Source organism: Gambusia affinis, linkage group LG22, assembly GCF_019740435.1.
Source record: "Gambusia affinis linkage group LG22, SWU_Gaff_1.0, whole genome shotgun sequence".
Taxonomy (NCBI): Eukaryota; Metazoa; Chordata; class Actinopteri; order Cyprinodontiformes; family Poeciliidae; genus Gambusia; species Gambusia affinis.
The window spans coordinates 7,321,883-7,345,039 of NC_057889.1; the positions used below are offsets into that span (position 1 = coordinate 7,321,883).

At 38.9% G+C, this 23,157-nt stretch overlaps 1 protein-coding gene and 1 pseudogene across 1 annotated transcript in view; one reads left to right on the plus strand and one right to left on the minus strand.

Moving 5' to 3' along the window:
- The window catches only part of gphnb (gephyrin b), a 160,192-nt gene that overhangs the window by 119,449 nt on the left and 17,586 nt on the right, over positions 1 to 23,157 (plus strand). The window contains exons 9-12 of the mRNA XM_044107236.1: positions 2,037 to 2,309; positions 3,456 to 3,590; positions 15,780 to 15,821; positions 17,892 to 17,966. Coding sequence (XP_043963171.1) covers positions 2,037 to 2,309; positions 3,456 to 3,590; positions 15,780 to 15,821; positions 17,892 to 17,966 — 525 coding nt within the window. The remainder of the gene's footprint in view (positions 1 to 2,036; positions 2,310 to 3,455; positions 3,591 to 15,779; positions 15,822 to 17,891; positions 17,967 to 23,157) is intronic.
- Positions 17,990 to 21,175, minus strand: LOC122825714 (annotated as a pseudogene).

Sequence of the window (23,157 nt, forward strand, 5' to 3'; positions counted from 1 at the left end):
TTATGAATCAGAAAAAAAATACAAACACCGGTTCGGTAACATGTAGCGTTATGAATGTGCAGATTACTCTAACACTGCCCTGCATAAGACAAAAGCTCTGACCTATTTTGGTCATACGTGAACTCACAGATGAGGATGTAGATGAGTGGATAATAAGTCTAACATTTTATAGAAGTATCACCAGTTCTTGAGCAGATGACTTTCTAACCTCCCCAAATGTTTCTTCTTTAACCTTATAGATTTTGAAACTTAATTCATAGTCACAAATTGTTATGCAAAACATATGCAACTTGTTGTTTGTTTTAATTTAAAAAATATTTTTCAACCATTTCTCTATTTATATATATAAACACTCTTGATGTACCTTGAAAATGTTCCTAGGACTCAGTGAAAACTCAAATTCAGAGAGAAGAAATATCTCCAGGCTCTTAACATCATCAACTCGCCACCTAGATCTTTCAGATTCAGATTAGTCTGTAAACGCATTATGATTAACCATTAGCAGTCTTCAAGGAAGTTGTTGGGCTTCTTTGTGTTTGAACATTTTTGTACGTCTATTTGGGTTTCTACAGCTTCTGGAAACAGTATAAATGCTTAAAAAGACACCCAGCCATTTTTGGCAATAAGTTAATATTCTTCAGTTTTTGGAAAAATTAACGGTTTCAAAAACCTTCCAAATGTAACGTCACAAATTAGGAGGCACTGCCTCTCACCTAGCAACCCCAGCGAAGTCTAGCCCCGTCACCTAGCAACCCAGGCTGAGCTCCAGCATGTTTGGGTCAGATGGTTTTATGCTGTATGCGTTGTACAATGGAAAAGAATGTTTTGTTGTTGACTTGCCATCCAGAAACTGCTTGCTGCATTCTTGTTGGTTGTGCAGGAGGCTCCAATTATGCTTTTCAAAGTTGTACGGCTGTACATTTGGTTGTACGTTAAATAGGTGAGTTGGGGGCATGGCCAGCGGCATCTTATTTGTATTTAAATTGATAGGAGGCCCTAAAACAGCTCATTCTGAAAGACGCTCAAAATAGGCAGAACTGAACAGACTAAGATCTCATCAACTAAGATTTTTGCAAAATATGTAATGAACATATTTGGTGTAGCTTACAGGCCTATCCTAACCCATTCGAGGAAGCATAATATGTCAACTTTAATACAAAGAAATGTGTGAAAAGGTTTCCTAGCAGACATTGCATTCTATTACTGAGATAAACCGTTTATTTTTTTCCTGTTACACTTGGCTGTCCAATAGTCTGCCTTAAGCATGCAGACAGGAGGAAAATGCTGTTCCACTCATGCATCAGTGTCAGTGTGGGTATATGGAATTTGCTCAAATCAAGGTTAATCCTGCCAGATTCAGTCCATCTTAGATAACAACAGATTGTGGAGTGGAAAGCTTGCTATGAAAGCCCGTTGGCAGCCAGTGTAAAGTGTGTGGTGGATAAATAATGTATCCACTCAATGCTTAAAATACACAGAGCAATAAATAATTTCACAGATTAGCTCTTGTCTTGAGAGTGAGGAGAATAGAGCGTTTAGCACTGCCGAGAAGCCCACAGGCACACTGACACAGAGAGGAAAACTGAGCTGGAAAGACATGGGAAAGAGAAGCACTTTAGAGATTTGGCCTCTAGTCGGCACTGTGACGAGCTGGGGGTTTCACAGAAAAACAAACAAGAATCTCCTTGTAAATTCCCAGACTCCCTGTCATCTCTCTCGTCAGATTTACATTGATACGAGTATGATTTTTCACAGCATGTAATGTAATTCTGTATCTATCTTGGATTTGCATTTTAGTTTTATACGGAGGAAGAGTTCTGACAGTTCAACAATGTGATGCATAACACCATTTCTGTTCAAAGCTAGTTTTCAGGGAATATTTTTTTCATCATTAGAAAGAAAGATATTACATATTCAAATAGTTGTTGGGTTTATAATTTATGCAAAAAAATTCTAAGCTTTCATTATGTTTCTTCTGTTGATGTTATTTTCAAAAAGAGCTACAAACAAGCGTGTTTAATATCAATCCGCCCCAGGAATGCTTTCAGTTCATCCTCCCAGCGCTGCCGCACGCCATCGACCTCCTTCGGGACGCGGTGGTGAAGGTAAAAGAGGTGGTAGACGAGCTGGAGGACTTGCCTTCGCCACCGCCACCCCTTTCGCCGCCTCCCAACAGTTCGCCGCGCCGCCAGACAGAAGACAAAGGTGTGCAGTGCGAGGAGGAGGATGAGGAGAAGAAGGACAGCGGAGTGGCATCCACCGAGGACAGCTCCTCCTCCCACATCACCTCTGCATCCATCACTGCCAAGGTACCAGGACAGATGAGAGGGGAGGATTGTTCACTTTATTTTGTTATCGTCAAGCTTGATTGCATCCAGTTTAAGCAATTGTCTTTGACATTTTTGCACATCATTCATGCAAAGCATTGTGTTGAAAGTCCCTGCTGTGTCACTAAACATCACTCATTGCCAATTAATGCTAAACCATGTAAAATACTACTTCTACATGAATTTGTGTGCGTACAGCTTTTTTATTTGTATCATCAAGTGCATTATGTCATCATGTCATTTCCTAATCCTGAGTTGTATAACTTCCTGTTGGACAGTGAACTCTATGCCAGAATGGATTAGCATCCCGGTGCTTTGGTTTAACCTTACATAAAATACACCTGACGGCTGAAGTCTGCAAATTTTGCACACAACTACATTCTGAGAGAGCATGTCTCCATTCCCATCATCCTGTCCTGTCCTGTCCTGTCTGCAGCATGGACCCTTCTTAATGGCTGTGTTGTCAGGGTAACATCCCACCTCATTGTCCAGTCACAGCTACATTTTGGTAAGACTCCACCATGCAAAAATCTCACCCATCATTAACATTTTTCATCAACATGTGTTAACTGTGAGAAGATTGTGTTTTCATCTTCATCAGCACAGACTGACATTCTCCTCTTAGAAATGCAAAAAAATTGTTTTGCTGTGGCTCATTTATGTGTCTATGTCCAAATTTGTGGATTATATGTGCAACCATGGGATAAAATTACATTTTGTTTCTCAAGAAATGTTCACAAATTGATTCCAAATCTTATTACTGTATCTTTGTTTTAACTTGAACAACAACATGTGCTTTGCTTTACTAAGTAAGCACATCAACATAAATTTGTTTTCCTGAGGATAAAGTTAGGACACCCTATGCCCTCACCTTAGGCTAAAATCACTTTCAAGTACAACATTTATTTGTCATGTGCACAGAAACATGTTTCCTTGTACAATAAAAACACATACTTTGTTGTCTGAAATAATGTCATTTAAAAAAGTGCAAGAAGTATGGGACCATGTGCTATAGTAATATGAAATCAACACAAAAGTTTTGGCAACAAAGTCAGGCTGTGTAAGAGATTACATAGCCTGTGTGTTGTGTTTGGATGACTGGATGTCTGCATATATGTTTGATCTCAGATCCCAGACTCCATCATCTCGCGGGGTGTGCAGGTGTTACCTAGGGATGCAGCCTCCCTCAGTACCACGCCCTCCGAGTCGCCTCGCGCCCAGGCAACCTCCCGCCTCTCTACTGCTTCCTGTCCCACACCCAAAGTGAGTGGACACTCTGACACAAACAAGTACACTAACCTTACATATACACACGTCACTATCTGGTGTGTGTTCATCGGAACACCAAAGGTTTATTTCTTCTGTTAAGTTCTGAAATTTACTTTCTTTTATTTGCCTTCTTTCTTTATTTTTACCATGACCTTTCCTTTCTACATTTGCTTTTTTTCAACAGGCCGTTGTTTGATTCCGAAGATATTTGCAATATTTATTTCATTGGGTAATAGTCGAATAATTTTTGTTTTTAATTGAATGTACAACCTCTTAAATGTTTTACTTGCTTTGAGTTGTGCTGGGAAGCAGTTAGAATTTCTTCACATTGCAAAGGTCGGAAACATAAGAACAGAAGAACTTTAATGGTAGATGACAAACTTGTAAATCTGTGGTGTTTTGGCTTCCTATTCTCAGATCTTACTTTATACATGGTGAACCAGAACAATCAATGCATCATACTTTAAAATAATCTATTTCAATAGCACTTTATATTAATTTCAATGAAAATCTTCTTGTTTTACCACGCAAATATTCAAAACAATTCCTGAAGTTTTCCGCTGTCTATCTGTTCCCATCTTCACATTAGACCAAATTTAGATTTAGTAGCAATAAAGTGAAGCAAAAAAATGTTTGATAGCTTCAATAACATTTAGTAAACCCTTGACAATTCCTAAAAAATGTGGCTGTTTTTTTTGTTTTCTAATTCTGCTTTTTCCTTTTTTAGATGATTGGGGGGTTCTAAGAACATTTAATTTGAAATCCATGACTTCCTGTCTTCAAAATTTAGCCATTGTTTAATATGGGAAAGACATAATTTTTTTTTCAAGAAAGGCAGATGTTGCATTGCACCTCAGGGGTCGGGAAATACAAGTTAATCTATTCACAAATCTTTACCAAATGTGTTAAAGATCTGGAGACTACTGTATATGAATGAGGTCAGTGGTTACAAATACACTCAGAAATATGCTGCAGGCCTCTCAGCTATCGTTAGTATCATTTTTAGATGCTCAATAAAAAGGTGGTGAAAGTTTCTTTCAAAGTGCAGGTGTGGTCCTTTCCAACGTACAGCCAAGGTGTTTTGAACCTTAACCTCAGTACGTTTTTGGAAAATCCCAACCTGCCAGTCACATACAAAGAGTTGTTCACCATCACATCTTCTTTTTTTCTTAACTCGTCAGTCCTTTACACCATCATGTCTTCTACTTTTCTATTTAACTCGTCAGTCCTTTACAAAGTACCGATCAGCCCACAAATTTCATTGGCTGCCACATCACTCCACTGGTTTTGGCAAGACATCGGTCCTTGATGTGCCGAGATGACAGTATTTTCCAAAAATAAATTGTCAAACTTTTGTTTTAACTCAAGCCAGAAATGAAAAGTCATAACAGCCTCTGAGCTTGCATATCAACACAAACTATTTCCAGTGTGATAAAAGCCTTTACTGGTTTAAGTCTAATCCAAAATAAAACTCTGTTTTCTAAAATTCAGTTAGTTCTTAACTTAGTTTGAAGCCAAGCATTTGCATTGATATCTACCTTAAGTAAGAAGCCATTTCTCTGTTCTTTGGGGAACAATTGTGGACTCAAATGGAATAACAGTGATGGTGAAAAAAGCCCTTCTTTCCTCTCACTGCTCAGTTTTGTTTATCATGTTCTTTATTACCGGTTTATTTCCTAATGCTGGCTTTTGTTACGCTTTAACTTTTTTGTTGGATCAGTTTATATTCTTTTTGCATGATTGTTGTCTTTTATTTTATCTTACTTGTGTTTACATGTTTTTCCTTTTGCAGACTGCAAAGTTACACCTCATAACAGCTTGCACACGATACACATGTATACTGCAAAGTTTCAGTGTCTCCTCCTGAAATATGTTCATGTTGTTTTTATATGAAAACCTGTTGTTGATTCCTTATTTTTGTTTATTCATGGAGATAGCAAGCAGTGAATTTTCTGCCCAAAAAACATCTTTTGAAAAATATCGCAGTATCTTCTGCCTGTTGTCTCCCAGAAAAGATACTTAAATATTGTTATATATGTATGTTCCTTTAATTAATAGCACATTGGTTCTCTTGAACAGAACTGGAAGAGACTGCTGTGTATCCTGTCTTGCTTTATCTGATCTCTCCTACAGGTTTTTAAAAATATCAAATGGCATCAGTTCTCTTCTTCCCTCTCTGACTCTTCTTCCTGCTCTCTTTTACTTCATCTCTGTGTCAACCCTCCACGTGCCTCTCGGACAGCAGGCAGGTGTCATGGAAATGGAGGATGGGGTTGCCATGGGAACTAAGAGAAGGATGGGATTTTAGAGACAGAGGAAATTAGAAGGGGGGATGAGTGAGTGCATAGATAGGTCACGCACTTTCAGGAGCCTTCTGAAAGTACGTTGTCTCGTTTAGGTGCCTCTAGGGTTGTGAAAGGTCAAAGACAATAAACCACCACAATGTGTTATTCAAGAAGTCTGATTGAAAAGTTGCCTGATGGAGTGAACAGAGGTGAAAGTAGGATAAATACTGATTAAATCTTCTTGTCTTCTTAATGTTATTTATCATCAGAATATAATGAAATTCTGCCGATTTTAGATTTGGGTTATGTATTTAAATCTTAGATACTCCTGATTGAATCTTTGACTTTGAATCCAGTGCATAACACACCCAACAGTAGAAGATTAACTTAGCATAAAGGAACAATTAAAAAATGAGAATGATGTTCAGTTTCCATTAGGTATCTAGGAAACCATACAGAAAGACAGAAAAAGGCATTTTGCCTTCAACATTTTTTTATTTTTCTACTTAAATTTAGCAAATTGCAGAGATGTTTCTAACTAAGGGTGGGAAATGTCCAAACTCAGCATTTTCCTGACAAAACGTAAGTTTGAAGTGACATTGAAATAACATGAATTGTAAAGATGGAAGCTGTGGTTTTAAGAAATGTAATTATTTTATGAATAAGTGACTTGCAGCAAGGCTCTCTACTGCTCACAGCTGCCATGGCTTAACTTGAAATTGCATTGATTGATTTTAACCCAGAACTCTTGGGTTATTTTATTGCTCAAGCACTTTGTTTGTACTTTACAAGAAGTGCAAGTAAAATTTCAGGTTCCAGGACTGCTTTTGTTTTCTCAAATTGTCAATTTCCAGCTTCTATTTTTATTCCTCTACTTGCTTGTTGTGATCAGAGCCTGTTCCAATGGTCCAGCAAAAGAGCTTCAAAGTCAGCTGTGTTGTTTTGACCAGATGAGTGTGTAGCTGTAAATAATTGGAAAGAGCAGAGCTTTCATACTTCTGCTAGCTTCAGTGGTGCATTGAGGCTCTCGCCCCCCCTTCTGACTGCCGACATGTCTGTTTGGTGAAGCCTTTTTCTGTCAGCAAGCAAGGCCAGAGTTTGTAATTTACATGAGTGTCTGGGCAAATGTGTCTTTGTTCATAGGGAGACATAACCTGGGATTGATGTCCCATTAAAGGTATACATATTTGCTTTCCTGATACAAACTGTTTCTCAACGACAAGCTGCCATATGTAGTTTAAAATTTCCACTTTGCAGTCAGCTGCCGATGCTGTGTGCACATTGTCCCTGGAGCGAGAGGCAAAATGGCTCTGTTCACTGATGTATTTTAATGTCACTGAGGTTTTGCTGTTTGATAGCAGGGTATAAGCAATGCTTTGTGGCCTTTGGAGGGAAAGAGTGGTAGAAGATTTCAACCCTACACTTAGCTGCTGCTATCATTACACAAGGCTTCATACTGCACAGAGATGAGTGTTTATGTATGTTTCATGGGTTAAACAAACTCAGCAGTTTATTCTGTTCATGATTAAATCCTGTGTTTGTTCTCATGGAAGAAAGAAGAGCACAGAATTGACAACTGATGTCCAGCCCTGCCTTTCTGTTTGCACAGCAATAACTGGGACTGCATGCACACGCCTACAAGCACACACAACAAATCTGCACTCAGAATCATCCTCAAGGGAGAAAACGTGTCTCCATCTGACATGCAGTACAGAGAAACCCAACAAATGCAGACTACAAACGGAGCAACTCTGCAGCTGTTGATTCTACCTAATTTTCTTTGTCTGTCACACATGTCTCCTGATTGATGTACACTCAGACAGATGCAAGCAGGAGCGCATGCATAGGCAGGATTTAGGGAGTCGATGCACCCTTACACTGCTGTGAGCATTTAGTATGGTTATGTAATATAGAGTTTGGATTAATGAAGCATATGGGAGATGGGGCTCTGACTCAGAAGATAGCTGACGGTGTATGTATATGTGGTGTTCAGGTTCTACCTCTTGTTGCTGTTTTAATGAGAGCAAAATGTGAGGCGTTATTTTTTTTTGAGTCAAAAACTCATGCACAAATGCTGTTTGAGTTTAACCTGTGGTTGGAAAATGTTAGGTATTTTTTCATCCTTCTTCTGTGAATCATGTGTGAATATGCTGGGGGATAAGTTGGATTTTGGAAGAACTTAAGGTTTTAATATAAACAAAGACACTCACCAGAAACTATTCTGGTCTGTTTTAGAGACTGGAAAATAAACTAGGCTTTTTTCAAATTTGAAAGTTTTCACAATGTCATTTTTGTAAACAGTGATGTGTTTATCAGTTTCAAGATATACCTACAAAAGGTAAAATTTCTAATTGCCCTCCAAATTCTCCATCATGATCAATCATCTTTATTGCTTTGAAGCATTTACTCGTGAAAAAAGATAATCTCTAAAAACATTTTGGTGTTTCCTCCTTGCAAGCAAAGTTTAGCCAGAAGTCTTTACGCTGCTTCTCACAATCTCTGAAACTTTAGGAGAACGGTTGGTGTTCATTAAAATATTTTCTTCTCATCCTTTGAAAGAGCTCTGCTTCAACATGTCTGAAAAATAATTAGGTAATTATGACTCTGTAGAACTTAATAGGAGGAAGTTCAACCATTTGATTCAGGTTTGCTGAATCAGAAACGCATCTAAACAATCCAGGAAACCAGTCCTTGATAGCTACAGTTTGAGACACCTTATCAAGATGGATTATTAAAACCCTGCTGCTGATAAAGAGTATCACAGTAAACTGAGTTTGACAGCATTCAGAACAACTAAGGTTGCATGTTGGTCTACGTCACGTTTGTCTGGGACAAGGATGAAAAATAACTCCTCATGCTGTTTGGCTCAGGCCCAGTCTGCACACAGATCACAGAATCATCGCTTCCAAATAAATGGTGACAGAGGATCATTGACACAGTGAGGTGATGTGACAGATGGAGATGAATGATTTATACCCTGACTGTTAGCGAAAGCACTCCTACATCTTCAGCGCAGCCGGCTGTGGTGTGACAGATCTGTGATCTTAAAGCCAGCATGGGAGGTTTCTGTCTTTCTGCTTGAGGAAATGGATGATAGCAGTGGCCTTTAAGTTCTCTTCAAGTTGAGGTCTTTTCTGTCCATCAGACAGAATTAATTTTACATCTTTGTAGACAATTGGAAAAACATAAGTGGATGTTTCTCAACCAAAAGAAACAAAAGTCTTAAATCGTGTCACAGGGCAGTCAGATGTGATCCAAATCTGCCTTTTGGGGTCCTTAAGCTACATATGTCAATTATTTCATGGCAGTCTGAACATCCCAATTCCGATATTTTCACCTCCCAAATATTGGATCTATTCCACTTCTAAATGTGGTACTAATTTGGATGCGTATCTGATTGTTTTCAAAGCGTCTGCAATCTGAACGATCATGTCGCATTTTATCTGGCTTTTATGTCATTTATGCATCATGGTTCTCCACCAGAAGAAGCCAGAAGAAGATTATGAAATTATGAAAGACATCTGTGTCAGTCCCCATTTCATCTAATCAGACTTCTCTACAGAAATTGCAATCTATCCTCCACAATGGACCATCGCTTCTTTTTATTACCTTTCTTTATGTTATGATCTTGTGATTATCATGCCTGCTCCCATTTTTGAATCAACTTAAAAATTTATCCATAAACGACTCCATTGATTGTTACTTTTGTAAACAAAGCGCTGCTGTGTGACCTCGAAGTTCTTCTTCTGCACCTGCGGGTCACTTTGGGGCGTAAACCGTCCCCACAGGAGCCTCATTGTGGTCGAGTTTAATTAATAATAGCAATGACCACATAACAAGAAAATCTGATTTCAGCATAAAAATTGGAATTAAGCATCAACACCTGCTTACTGAATGTAGCCATAAGCTCTCATACACAGTTCCTGGTAGACATATTTTACATGGTTATTATGAACATGAAAATAATATTGATGTTGGGCTATTAATGTCACATCACAGCATGCAATTTATAGATTAATGAGTTAATCTATTCCTGACTGCTAATAATGTATGGCCATTTTCTCTTGTAAGAGGGCTGACCTTCTTTCCCTAACATAAAGGGCTTCTATATGTTATCAGTCTGATACCAGAAATAAATAATTTGAATAAATCGATAAAAATCTCACACTCAGGTTGAGGCTAAATGATAAAGCACTCTTCTCTTTCCCATTTGGGTAAAAGTCTTCTTGTATGGGTGCCTCAGCACACAGTGTGCATACTGATTTACCTCAGGTTTTATGTTCCCACTGATGTATATGTAAACCACAGGCTTGGAGCAGACAGGTCTCCAAAGAACACACTGTGACACTGGCTCTGTATGCTGCAGTGCACAAGTAACGCACAGTGTCGCTGCATTTTTCTTTGGCACTGGGAGCTTTACTGTTCAGCAGAAACAACAGATAAGACTTGTTAAATGACTTTGTCGTCTCCCAAAATTATTCAAGTTTGGTTTGAACCCGACAGTATCGACCGCAGATTGATTGCCGAGGTGTGTCTGTGTCTCCTACACTCAGGCAGCTTCCAGATACCTGTTATTGTCCTCCTCCAGTGCAGTAAAAATGCTCATAAAAATGACTTCTCCTCTCCGCGCCTGCTGGAGGTGTGGAGAATTTATGATGGAGAGAGTAAGGAAAAACGAGGGCCTGAAGGAACAGAAGTGTGGGAGAGAGTGAAGAGAGCGCGAAAGGGACAAGGGAGCTAATGAGTTTGAGAAGACAAGGGACCAGGAGGGAGTGGGAGGTGGGGAAAGGGTGATGAAACTGCAAAGGGGGACTGTGTGACTAGCCAAGCCTGTGCTGCATGATTTGTCTCTCTGTTTGCTTTTTGTCCATTGGTACCTGTATGTCCAACTTTCAGGAGTTGTGCCTTGGTCTCAGACCAAGTCATATAGAACTATAAAAGTAGCATAAATGAGGATGGGAGGTGTGAGGGGAAAAAATTACATTTTCCATGACAGAAATGCTCATGGGAAATACACAGAGCCTCACACAGAGAGCCACAAACACAGACTTTCAGTCAGTCATGCGTGAATGATTTCGTGTACAGAGCCGCATGTGCAGCCACAGCCATCCCCTACTCTTCCTCTCCCCTTCCTCATTTGGGCTGTTTTGTTCCCTCGCTGCTCTCCTGCTCTCTCGTGCATCCTTTCCAGTCCAGCCTTTCCTTGTTCTCCCTCGCTCTCTGCTCAGTCTTCCTCACCCTCGCGACTCTCTCACAGTTACCAAGTGTGTAAAATTGCGCGTATGGGTGTTTGCGTGTGCATGTGACGAGGAGCTTCATTCTGTTTCGACTCCAGGCAGAGGATGGTAAGTAATGTCGTTCCTTCTGCATATCAGAGAGAATGTTTACAGGCTTCTGTTTGTGTGTTTAATGAGTGAATGTTTTAGTGTTCTTAGCTGAGTGGGTATGGGCCTGGTTGCATGGAGTGTATATTTAGGGAAATCTAATTTGTACATGCTCCTGATGAGCACGAAGAAGGTACACTGTCAGGCCACAGAAGGGGTTAGGAGGTAAGAGGCTCAGTTTTGGAGCAACGAGGTTGTCAACAAGCTTTAAAGTATCAGTGGGTTGCAGAGTCATGAAGAGAAGGAAGTTGCTGTTGTGCCCCTGCAGTGTTGGAAAGTGGCAGACATGATTACATAAAACGGCAGGATGAGGAGCGAGGATATGGAAGGCAACATCTTACAGAGCTCAACTGTAGTCAGTGTTAAAGCTGAGCAATCTACTGAACCTTACAAAAGGTAACAAAAAACAACTCTTGTTCTTGATTTTTGTTCGTTAAGGTGCCATATGGTGTGTTTGAAGCACTGATACCACTAAGCTCAGCTGCAGCACTACTCTACATGGAAAAGAGGGCAGTATGGATGAGGTTGAAAAACGGATAGATGGCTGCAGGGTAAACAGTGGAATTTGATTGTGATGAGCTACAGTGATCAGTCTTTCTTCTTTTCGGTGCCAGTTTTTAGACAAGTTCTGTGTTTGAAGATGCAGAGTGTAAAGTGCATGTTCAGATTTCACATCACTTTAGAGATTAGGGTTTGTCGAGGGCACAATCTTAACATAATTTTCATTCTGTTCATGTGCAGTCAGTGTCATGCTGTGGTAAATATCTAAAAACCAAAATGCAGCCAAATGCTGTGGAAATTATTTTAAATGTTTTTGCAAACACGCTAACCCTGCTGCGACAGAGCATTACCCTCCTTACAGATTGCTTCTGTTTTAACTTTTACATCACAATTGAATGTTACAAATTTTAGATTTGACAAAAGTAATCTGAGTAAATACAAAATGCTTTGAATTATTGTTATCCTGCTTAACACAAGTGCACTTAGGCTTTAGGTCACAAACTAATGGGTGGCAATTCTAATCCAGGATCTTCCAGTCGAGTGCAGAATTAATGGTTTCATCAATTAAATTAAGACGTGTAGGTCCTTCTGCAGCAAAGCAGCCCCAGACCATCAAACTACTATCCACCATATTTAACTGAAGGTTGGTGTTCTTCAGAAATGCTGAGTTAATTTAAGATCAAACGCACCCTCCCAAAAGTTTCAGTTTTGTCTCTCTAGTAAACTGGTCCGTTTATCTTGAGGTCTCAAAGAAGACTGAAACATGAGTAGTGTTGTTTACTGATGTTTTTTTTTCATTCTTAGTTCTCAAATTTAAAGATTTTTCTTAGATTTTGCCTCATAAAGCTAAAGTTTGAAGTCGCAAAGCATCTTAAGCCTTAAGATAACTGCTAAAGTGAAAATAGTCATAGTAGTGAGGAGCCTTTTAGTGAGCCAAAGAAGGGAAGATGGCAGGAATACCGAAAGAGAAATATTTTCTGAAAATAGATAGTTGCAAAAGTAGCAACATTGCGAGAAGCTGGAACAAATCACACTAATGATGAGGATGTAAGTAAGGCGCGATCAAATATTTTGATGCCGTCTTGACACTTTTCTTAACCATTCAAGATTCAAAGATCAATTATTTTTCTCTCAATTTATTACTGGAGGCGTATTTGTTTTCTTATGGCTTATTTTATTTCCTGTATCAACCAATCACAGGGTCACAACTATCAACAGGGTCAACCACACCTTCTTACCAATATAGGAATATTTTTCACCTCTACGCTCAGAGTTGCTCTCAGCAGCTGCTTAAATCATTCTTAAGCTCCTTCACATGAATTTTTAGACTAAAATTTAAGCTTTCAGAGAAGACTTCGAGAATACAGACCCAGGATGTTTTTTGGCAAACGTAAAATTCACCTTAAGTTTCTCTTTTATCACCGAAGCCTGTCATGCTGTAGATTTTGCTCCATGTGCTTTTGTAACCTCACTGAAAATATATTTTTTGTTGACCAGCCTTTCTTGCAAAGGTTGGAAAATATTCATCTGGCAACTACATTTTGTTTGTTTTTTGTTTTTTTTTGTCTGATATATTTCTTTCCGTTTTATCTAAAACATCTTAACTTACAAAAACAGAAGAAAACTTTAGAGCACAAATAATTCTACAAGGGACTGTACATGATGAGATCTTTGCAGCTAAAAAACAAACAAGCCGATCTCCTTATTATACATATACATTCCTTGCTTTTCCATCAGTTTGTTTAGTTTCTCTCACTGAAACTCTACCTGAAAGCAAACAAACCTTTGCAACAGAGAGTTGGAAAGTATCATTTTCAGTCCAAAGGGTCTCTTGATGGTCTTAGGGGCAAATAACTTAAAAATAAATGCCAATTGCATCATCAGCTAAAGGGTCAGGAACACGGTTTTAAGAATGACACTTATCTGTTGCTTTTTTTCACAAATTTGCCTAGTTCAACCTTTACATAGGCTAAAGGAAGCAGTTGGGTGTTCTGTTAACAGAAAGGAACCGACAAGTTATAAGAAATAGAAGGATAAAAGATGCTTAATTGTATATTTTAATGCAAAATCCAGTTTAATGGTTTTAATATTTTTGTTTATTTAATATAAGACTGAATGAAGTACCCCGTAAGATGTGTGATGTATGCTTGAAGAAACTAGATGAAAGTAGCTACGGCCAGAAGTTGTTTCTTCCTTATTTTGCCTTGCAGTGTATTTTGATCATATGGGTCAAACTGCTGTGGGCTTCAAGTCAAAATAATTTGACTTGAAGCCCTTTGTGTTTGTTCATGTGTGCAGGACACATTCTGGTTTTGTTCTTAAAACTTGTCCCATCAAGTGTTTAAACATAAACCTTCTTCAGCTCACATTCAGTATTTACATGTCAGGATTAGATCACTGTAGTTCGAACTACTAGTTCAGTTAAAACAGAGGAGGACTGAGATGGCCTTTAGAAAAACTTGCTGCTATGGGCTGTATATAACTAATTTAACCCTGTCACTGTTACACATGGGATGAGTCTAGCCCTTTGAAATGAAGCTTACTGAAAATTTCAAAATAAAAGCCCTTGAAAATTTTTACATCAGGTCATTGCTTTTTTGGCGTTATATGACTGATTTAATCCAATGACTGTTACACATGGGATGACTTTGACCCTTTCAAATGAAGCTTAACAAAAATTTCAAAATAAAAGCCTTGGGAATTTTTACATCATGTAATTGCTCTTTTTGGCTTTATGTGACTGGTTTATCCAAAGCACTCTTACACATTGGATTAGTGTGGGCATTTAATATGAAGCTTACTGCAAATTTCAAAATAAAAGCCTCAAAATGCCCCTCTGGACAGTGCACGAGGCGTGCAGTGATATCATTCTGCATTATCTGTTTATCCGAGGTTAGAACTGCCTTGCAGCAAGGCAGTTCATTAGCATTAGCCTTTTAGCTTAAATAAGCTATTTTCTATTTTTCAGACTTATTAGCCATGTTTAGTATACTTAATGGAGTAAGTAAATGACAGTAAACATTCTAATGATACCCCACATGCTACTGAAAGTATTTATGCTTATATTAGCATATTTGCTCATTTTAGCTAATGCACTTGCTTTATCATACTGAATGTTGCATGTCCAGCTTACTTAACATTCTTGTGATTCTCCACATGCTATTGATTACATTGCAGCTTTCTTTAGCATTGATGCAAATTGTTAGCATCAGAACGCTGGGTCCAAACCGACGGGCACACTTTGGCAGGCCCCAGTTAAATTTCTTCAGGAATTTTCTAGTTGTTCATCATTGTTTTACTGACACCTTTAATTTCTCAGTATTTCTCAGTGAAAACCGTTCCACTTTCCATGCTGGAAGGTTTTCAGACCAACAGCAGTGTCTCTGCCAGCACAGTGTCCCTTGTGCTGTTTTTTGTTTTGATGCTTTTTGGGGGGTTTTTTCACGAACTAGCACATGGAGAAAAAGCAGAACAGCAGTTGGCTTTGATTCAGTGATGAATTTTTCAAGAAACAGGTGAAAAACAAAATAACTGTAACTGATAAACGCAAACAATCGGATCTGCTCTACAGTGTAACTGTTCAGTACAACCTAAAATTATTTAAACCGGAACTTCTGTGTAATTGAGACCACCTTATTGTTTACTATGTGAAGCATAAGCGCTGATCTGTTCATGCGAGGAAACAAAATGAAATGATGTTTGAAGTGTGTAATTATCCTGTGTGAAACCGCTGCTCCAGTTGATCTGGTGAAGAATGAATCCCAGTGAGACTCCTACCTGCTGTCCTGACCTTTCTTGTGCTTTCCTGTCCCGTCTTGTCCTGCCATGTCCACCCCGTCCTTGGCTGCCTAGGCCCATCTACGACAGTCACACAGAGACCCGTGACCTAGACGTCCTGAATGACAGAGGGCTTCCCCTGTCAGTCTCTGTGTGCCTCTGTCCCCTGCTCAACCCGGCTTTTGGCTCTGTTAAACCTCTTCTCTTCTCCCTTCCTTTCTCTCCCGCGGCACCAGGCGCGGCTCCCCTCCTGTTCATCCACCCTAAGCATTGCTGAGGTACTCCTGCATGTGTTGTGATGCATTGTAACCGTGGCATCAGTCGATGCTTCCTCCTTCTTATGCAGCACCTTTGAATCCCTGTCTCCCTGTTGTTTCCGTCATGTGTTTCTGTGTATCTGTTTCGTCCTGCCTGCTGTTCCTCTGCATTTTTCTTTTTCTTTTCGGTTATCCCTCTGTGTTTGTGCATTTGTTGTCACCTCGATGTTGTCGTTTCATTGTGGATTTTGTCTTGGAATAAAATGTGACCTCCTTCTGGTGAACATTCTGTTTCTACCTCTTAACTTGTCTCCTTTCAGACCCAGCAAAATAACTAAACTTTTATCACTTTACATTTGCTTAACTGATCTTTCAACCTCAGCACAGTTGAAAGATGCTTATTTTGTGTATCTGAATGTAAGTGATATTGCTTGCACAATCTGCATTTCTCTTCCTCTGTTGCACATACAGGGCTTCACATAAACATCAGCACATAACAGCTTTCACAGCTCTGATGTTTTCTTGTTACCTTGGCAATAGTCCAGTGATTCTGTTCTTTAGATGTAATAATAGAGACATGAGCTCAGTTGGAAGGAGTAAAATGGGGAGGATGTTATTTATTCATTAAATAATTGTATCTGAGAAAGCTTCAAATAAAAAACCACATGTCCCTAAAGATACCCTGTTCTTATCACGTTTTTCCGAAATACAAAACTATCTTAAAAATCCCCACACACACCAAAAATGTTGCTGTATTTTTTTTTTTTTTTATCATATTAAAAACAAACATTCAAAGTAATCAAAAGCTTAGTCATGAATTTAGGAATTCATTTATTTAAGTGCATCTTTTTCATGGGTAGAAAGATCACAGAGCTTACAACTTTCATAAATAATAACTCAGTGCTCAAGTTGGAATTTATTAGTAACTTTTTTTAATCCACACAGGGTTGAAACTATGCACATAATTTTAAATATACACATATGTAACTCAATGTTTGGTTAAGCAAGTTTATAAATTGCAGAGAACCTACATGCTTTTTCTATCAAACCAGGAATTTTCTGGCAGAAATGATGGAACTGATTTAAAATGGTTGGTCTCCTGCCACAGACTTTTAAGCATAGTTCATGAATTTCCAATATGCAATTCCAGAACCCTAATGTTAGCCAGCTAGCAGTTAGCCATACATTAACTATATATCTGCTCGCTTGTCTCCAGGATGATGGCACTGATAAACCTTTCTTAACGTCAAAAGGACGATATCAATAGTTACAGTCATTCAGTTCAATTCAGTAGAAAGCAATTTATTTGTATGGAGCCAAAAGAAATTGGTCCAATTCAGCCTCAGTCCAATTTGTGTTTAGTCCAATAATTTCCAACACAAACTTATCATACAGTCAAATTAAATTAAATACAACCCAGATCAGTTCAAATGAGCATATAATCCAATTTTGTCAAACTTATAATGTTAAGCTATCTGAGAAAGTCCAGCTGAGTGAATTGAGTCTTTTACTTGAACAGTCAGCCCACATAGATAAAAACTGGATGATAGTTTTTATTTTATGTGACAGGACTTAAATGATTATGTTAAAATCACTAAGCCTCACTAAAACTGTGATCTTTCCTGCCTGCCATTTTTAATCTCGAACATAATTTGACTAATATTTTAATAAAGCCATAATTTTTTCATTACTTTATTTCTCCATAGAGAGGTCTTTGGTAGTGTCTATTTTAATAATAGATTAGTGTCTATTTTATCGCATACACTGAGATCACGCTCTCTGATAGAACTGCTTTAAATCTACTGAGCCGGGGTGGTTCTGTTGTGTTTTTGGAGGTTACAGTGAGATATTTCACTCTTTGGATTTTTATTTGGACTGACTGAAGAGTCAATGGAGCACTAGTGGCTATTTTGTTTGAGTCTCTAATCAAAATGACCAGACTGTGGCTGGAAATGTCTGGATAATCTAAAGGCACCACTAACTGATATTTTATGTCTGAGTGGGTGTGCATGCCTTTTCTAGCTTAGTACTGTATGCGTGTGGGTGTGTGTGTGGTTTGAAGATGAGTGACTATCCTGTGGCTTCCCCCAGGCCTCACGGAGAGAATTCAGGGCTCACCTGGATGAGGTCATCACGCTCAAGTCAAGGTACTCTACCTTGGACCAGGTAAACCCGCTAACTTTCTAGCAACTTATTTACTGGCATGCAGGCTTCCCACAGAGCACCTGACCACCTAACACAAGTGACATGCATTGCCACTCACACACACAGGCAGAGAGGCAGTAAGAGAAAGGGGCTTTTTAATCCCACTGGGCTTCAGTTCGGTTTACCATGTTTCACTGGAGCATTTTATTAATTTTACAGTTTCATGTGATAAAACAAAATCATCAAATACTCTCAAATGAGGCCTAGATCACATTGTAAAAGCATACATATCTCTTTTATCTTGCTATGCTACAACTGTGAGATTATATGTGATAGACCTCCACAAAGTATCATTTTGCTTGTCTGTAAAATCTCGCTGAAATCAAATAGAGAGCATCAGAAACAGTAATTGCTAAGGCTTTCCAAAGATTTTCATTTGGATTTATTTTATCTAAACGGTTCCATTGCAGCTCTGTCTACATGTTTAGCATCAGAGTTGTACTGTAAAGTGAATCTCTACCACAGCATTAAGTGTTTCACGGTATCTTAATATATTTATTTGCAGTAGGGCCCTGTATTTATTTTCATCCATTTTCACCAGGATAGTACTGCTCCAGAGTCAATGGGTCAATGAGTACTTCTCTAATTAAAGATGTTCTTACCTTGCCTGTCAGTTTAGGTGGACAGTCATGTTGGTAGTTTTGCAGGTTCATCATTCTGTTTTTGTTCACTAATTTCTTCTAGCTGACCTCTAGCAGGCCTTTGTAAAAGAGTTGCATTTATACCATTATTAAATTACATGCAGGTAGACTCTATTTTCTATTTCAATAACCTACAAAGGCAATTGGGGGCAAAGGGTTTTATTTAGGGCCAGCACAGTACAGGGGATTAAATACATATTCACACCACATTTTTCAAGTTTAAAGAAAGGAAACAAAAAACAAAGCATTTTTTTCTACTTCACAATCCTTGTGTTGGTCTATCACATAAAATATTAATACAATACTTTAAATTCTATTGTTTTACATTTCTTCATTATGTAATTTCATATAACTGTAATTTGACTGTACTGTCTTCAACTCCTAAGAATTAACTGTGAATTTGCCAATCTGGTCAAATTTAGGATAACTAAATTCTTTTAATATGGCCTAAGTACAAAGGCTAGTGATAAATAGCTAGATAAATGTGTTGTCAAAGTTTACATAATGATTTGATTTAATTTTTGGAGCAAAAACATCTAAAATTTGCTACCCCAATAATTTGATTCAACTGTAAATGGAATATGTACTGTGGTGAGACACATAGCAGCATCTAATTTAGTTATTACTGAGTTGTAAAGTCCACACTTGTGCTACCACCTCTTCTGATCAACAACAGTTCTCTGAATCATTGCCTCTTTCTCCAGATCTGCACCAGCACTCATTCTTTTTCATTCATCGTCCGTCTGATCTTTTGTAAGGCTTGATTATTGCCTGATGCTGTTTTGTTTGAGTAGGGGGTATTTTTGTGCCAAATACATGAGATATTTCGTGCTGTTATTTTCCACCTTACAGATTTCTTCTGTATTGTTACATTTGAATGGATGTCAGACAAATAAGACCATATTGAAATCCAAACACACCCAGGTCAGATTACTGTAATACCAATGCTTTAAATAAATCACTCAGATAGAACCTGTCTGGCAACACATAGCAGGCAAAGTAATTCTTAGAAAGCACAGATCTAGAATAAATTCAAGAACAGATGAGAAACAAAGTACTCCTCTGTCTTTGATGTGGACACTTCAGAGCGTCATCCACCTCTTTCCCAAAGAGCTGCATGATGAATGTGTGGAACTGTGTGTTCATGAAGACATAGATGACCAGGTGTTAGATGGTGGCACTCTTGGCAAAGTATACAGGCATGGCAGCAGCTAAAGGGTGGAAGGTCCCCAACATGAACAATAAGCCAAGATCATGACAACAACCATCCTAGATACTTCCTTCTGGGCGTTCTGGGTCGACTTGCATTCCTTCTGCTGCATAGCAATGTCACAAATGGCCAACCACGCTGCCAGGTAGCACAAGATGACGACAGCCAGAGGAATGATGCAGCATGTAATCATGAGGACAATCATGTAGGATTTGACACCAGGGCCCTCACTTCCACTGAACATATTGGGTCCACAGAAAGTTTTCAGTCCATGAGGCCAGTACCTGCTCCATCCAAAGACAGGAGGAGCACACCACACTGCCGACCAGACCCAGGAGAACATGATCCCAGCTGTGGCCCATTTAGCATCAAACTTGGTATTTCCAAAAGGTTTGCATACAACAATCCATCTCTCCAAAGAGATGACAGTCAGGGACCAAAGAGCAGCAATACCACAATTCGAGACAACGTAGCCTTCAAAGACGCACATTGGATGTCCCAAAATAAAGTATCCAAAAAACTGGTTGCACACGCTTATGGTGCTGGCAAAAACCGTCTCTCCAAGATCTGCAATGGTAAGGCTGACTAAGATCCAGTTCAGGGGATGACGGAGTTTCTTGAACTTTGCTGTGGCTGCCAAGACCAGGCGATTTGTGAAGAGTGATAAGACGACCACAAAACACATCCAGACTGTTGTTATATTGTAAACCCATTGAGGAGTGATGTGGTAGTTTGATCCCTCAAAAGGATCTGGAAGCAAGTTCACATCTTAGTCTTCAACTGTCATACTACTTACTGGCATTCAGGCAAGGAAAATATTGTGTAAATGCAGATTAATTAGTTTGTCTTCAAATCGAAGTGAACTAATAAATCAAATTTCAAACACTTCACTAAAGTTTACTTTGTGCCAGCAAGCATTTGTCTAAATATCACTGCACAAACTACAGTATGTCATTCTGCTTACACTGTAGATTGTAAAACTGTACAAACTCATCCACAGATATTTAACATATTAATTTAATCTCTGATAACACTAACTTTAACCCAGATTGGTTCAAAATTAAAAGCATACTTTTTGTGTGATTGCTGTTTGTGTATGTGAAAGCAGAGCCCCTTGTAGTTTCTTCATTGTTCTTCCACGGAGCAAGCGCCGGTTTTCCCCAATCTTCTGCCATCCTGATCTTGGAAAGACGATCTGAGCTGCTTGATCTTCCTCTGGCTTGTAACCTTGTGGGTTTGTGCGGTGCTTATCCTCATACTTTAGCTTATACACCCGCAGTTCACTGAACTCTGATGGAATTACTTTTAGACCAACTAAAGAAGCCCATCCCCCCATCCAAAGCGAAACCCTGGCATACGGCCATAGCAGCTTCTACCGTAGGTTTGAAAAGCCATGCATCCTTCAAACTCCTCCACATTTCACCCTGACACAAAAACTCAACTTGCACCACCTGCCTTACTCTCCTCAGAACCCCCTGCCTGGACAAAAGATCTCTGAGACAGATGTAAATATATGCTCTTCTAGCACCAGTTAATCAGAAAAAGCTCAAGGACCTGGTTGTGTGTCACCATCTTGTCTGAGAGCTTGCACTAACTGGTCCCCATCTTCAAGTCTCTGGATTTGTGCATTACTCCTACTTCAGATAGTTACTTTGCATAACTAATTCAAAACCATGTGAAGAACATCAAAACCCATCCTACTGGACCCACTGCAGTACCACCAACTCCACTAAAAATGTAAATAAAACAGTATAAAGCCTTGTCAAAGTCTGTAATTAAATCCAGTTTGAACAGTGTGCTAAGACCTTAAAGAGACTATTAGATTTTGGGGGTAATTACTTTTTTACCGATGGCCAGACTGGTTCAGATAGCTTTGAAAATTGTTTTTCTTTAATCAGTATTAACATTCGATTGATAATCTGAAACATTTAAGTTGAGGGGGAAAACTGCAAAGAGAAGAAATCTGTAATTGGGCAAAGACTGTTTCACTGCACTGTAAGAACTAGAATTAACAAAGGAGTGATGTGGGAGGTAAAAAGCATCACTACTACACCTATACTCATTCCTCCTCTCTCCAGACTGGAGCTTTTTTTGCATTAACATTGTGTCATTTTGCCAGGCCCTCTCCCAATCTGACTCCATGCCCCCTTTTTAGCATTTAGTCCTCAGCTTGATCCCAGGGGGAGAGGCTACCAAAGCTAACTAAAACACCTTTCCTCTTTCTTCTCACAGTGAATATAAAATAAAATAAAAACTCTCCTTCTTTTGCATAATTTCTCTGACAGCTTCTTTATTTTGTGCTGATGTCAGCACCACAGCAGTTGCATCCCATCATTTCACTAAAATCTGTCTTTGTCAGCTGATCATCGAGCCATCGACCCCCCTCCCTCGGCTGCAGCTCACCCGCTCTGAGCCACATGTCTTGCGAGCTTGGGCGCACTCGCTGCTCTGTGTCTGTAGTCATTGCTGCCACTTGCTCCCTGCCACATTGATCTTCCTGACACATTTCCATTATTAGCATATCGCTGTTAGTTAAAGAGTCGAGATTCTGCAACTCAGATCTTTCGATGCACACATAAATATCAACATGCCTCCCAGGGGAAAAAATTATATTCACTTTTTTGGGGGGCCAGGGGCTTAATAAACATATATGTCCAGGCTGTTGTTTTTGTGTTTGTGTATTTGAGTACTTGTAATCATTTTTGCATCCTTCATATTCGTATAAACCTTTTTTTCCATCTTCACATGGTGGTCTCTCACTAGTAAAGGGGAGGTTATTACAGCTATGGACAGACCAGACGTCACTGTGGAAATGTTTGACAGTCCTCTAACTATAAAAAAAAACATACAAATCTGCTTTTGCACTCACATTTCTCATATTCTCCTCACTTCCCCACACATTTACCTGTCCCTCCTCCAGTGCACTCATATCTATTTTCAAACTGTCTTTGCCTATGGCTTACTGATGGTCCTATATTCTGCACCAAAATGTTTTGTTCTTTTTGTTGTTGTTTTTTGTACCCCCATAATAAGCTTTTATTTTTTAAGTTAATGTGAAGATTTTGGTTGTATTCTGTAAATCAGATGAAGGTCTATTTACTATAAGGCTTATGCAAAACTGGAAGGTAGATGGTATTTATTTTTATTGTTGTGATGTGCTTAAAGAGACCAGCAAGGTAGGGAGATCCTTAAGCGATTCTTCATCTACGATCACATATTTTCTTAAAATTCTGCATTTTCACTGCTTTCAGGCCTAGTTTTAGATTGTTACATTGTTTGTGCTTTTACCTGTGTTCAGGCT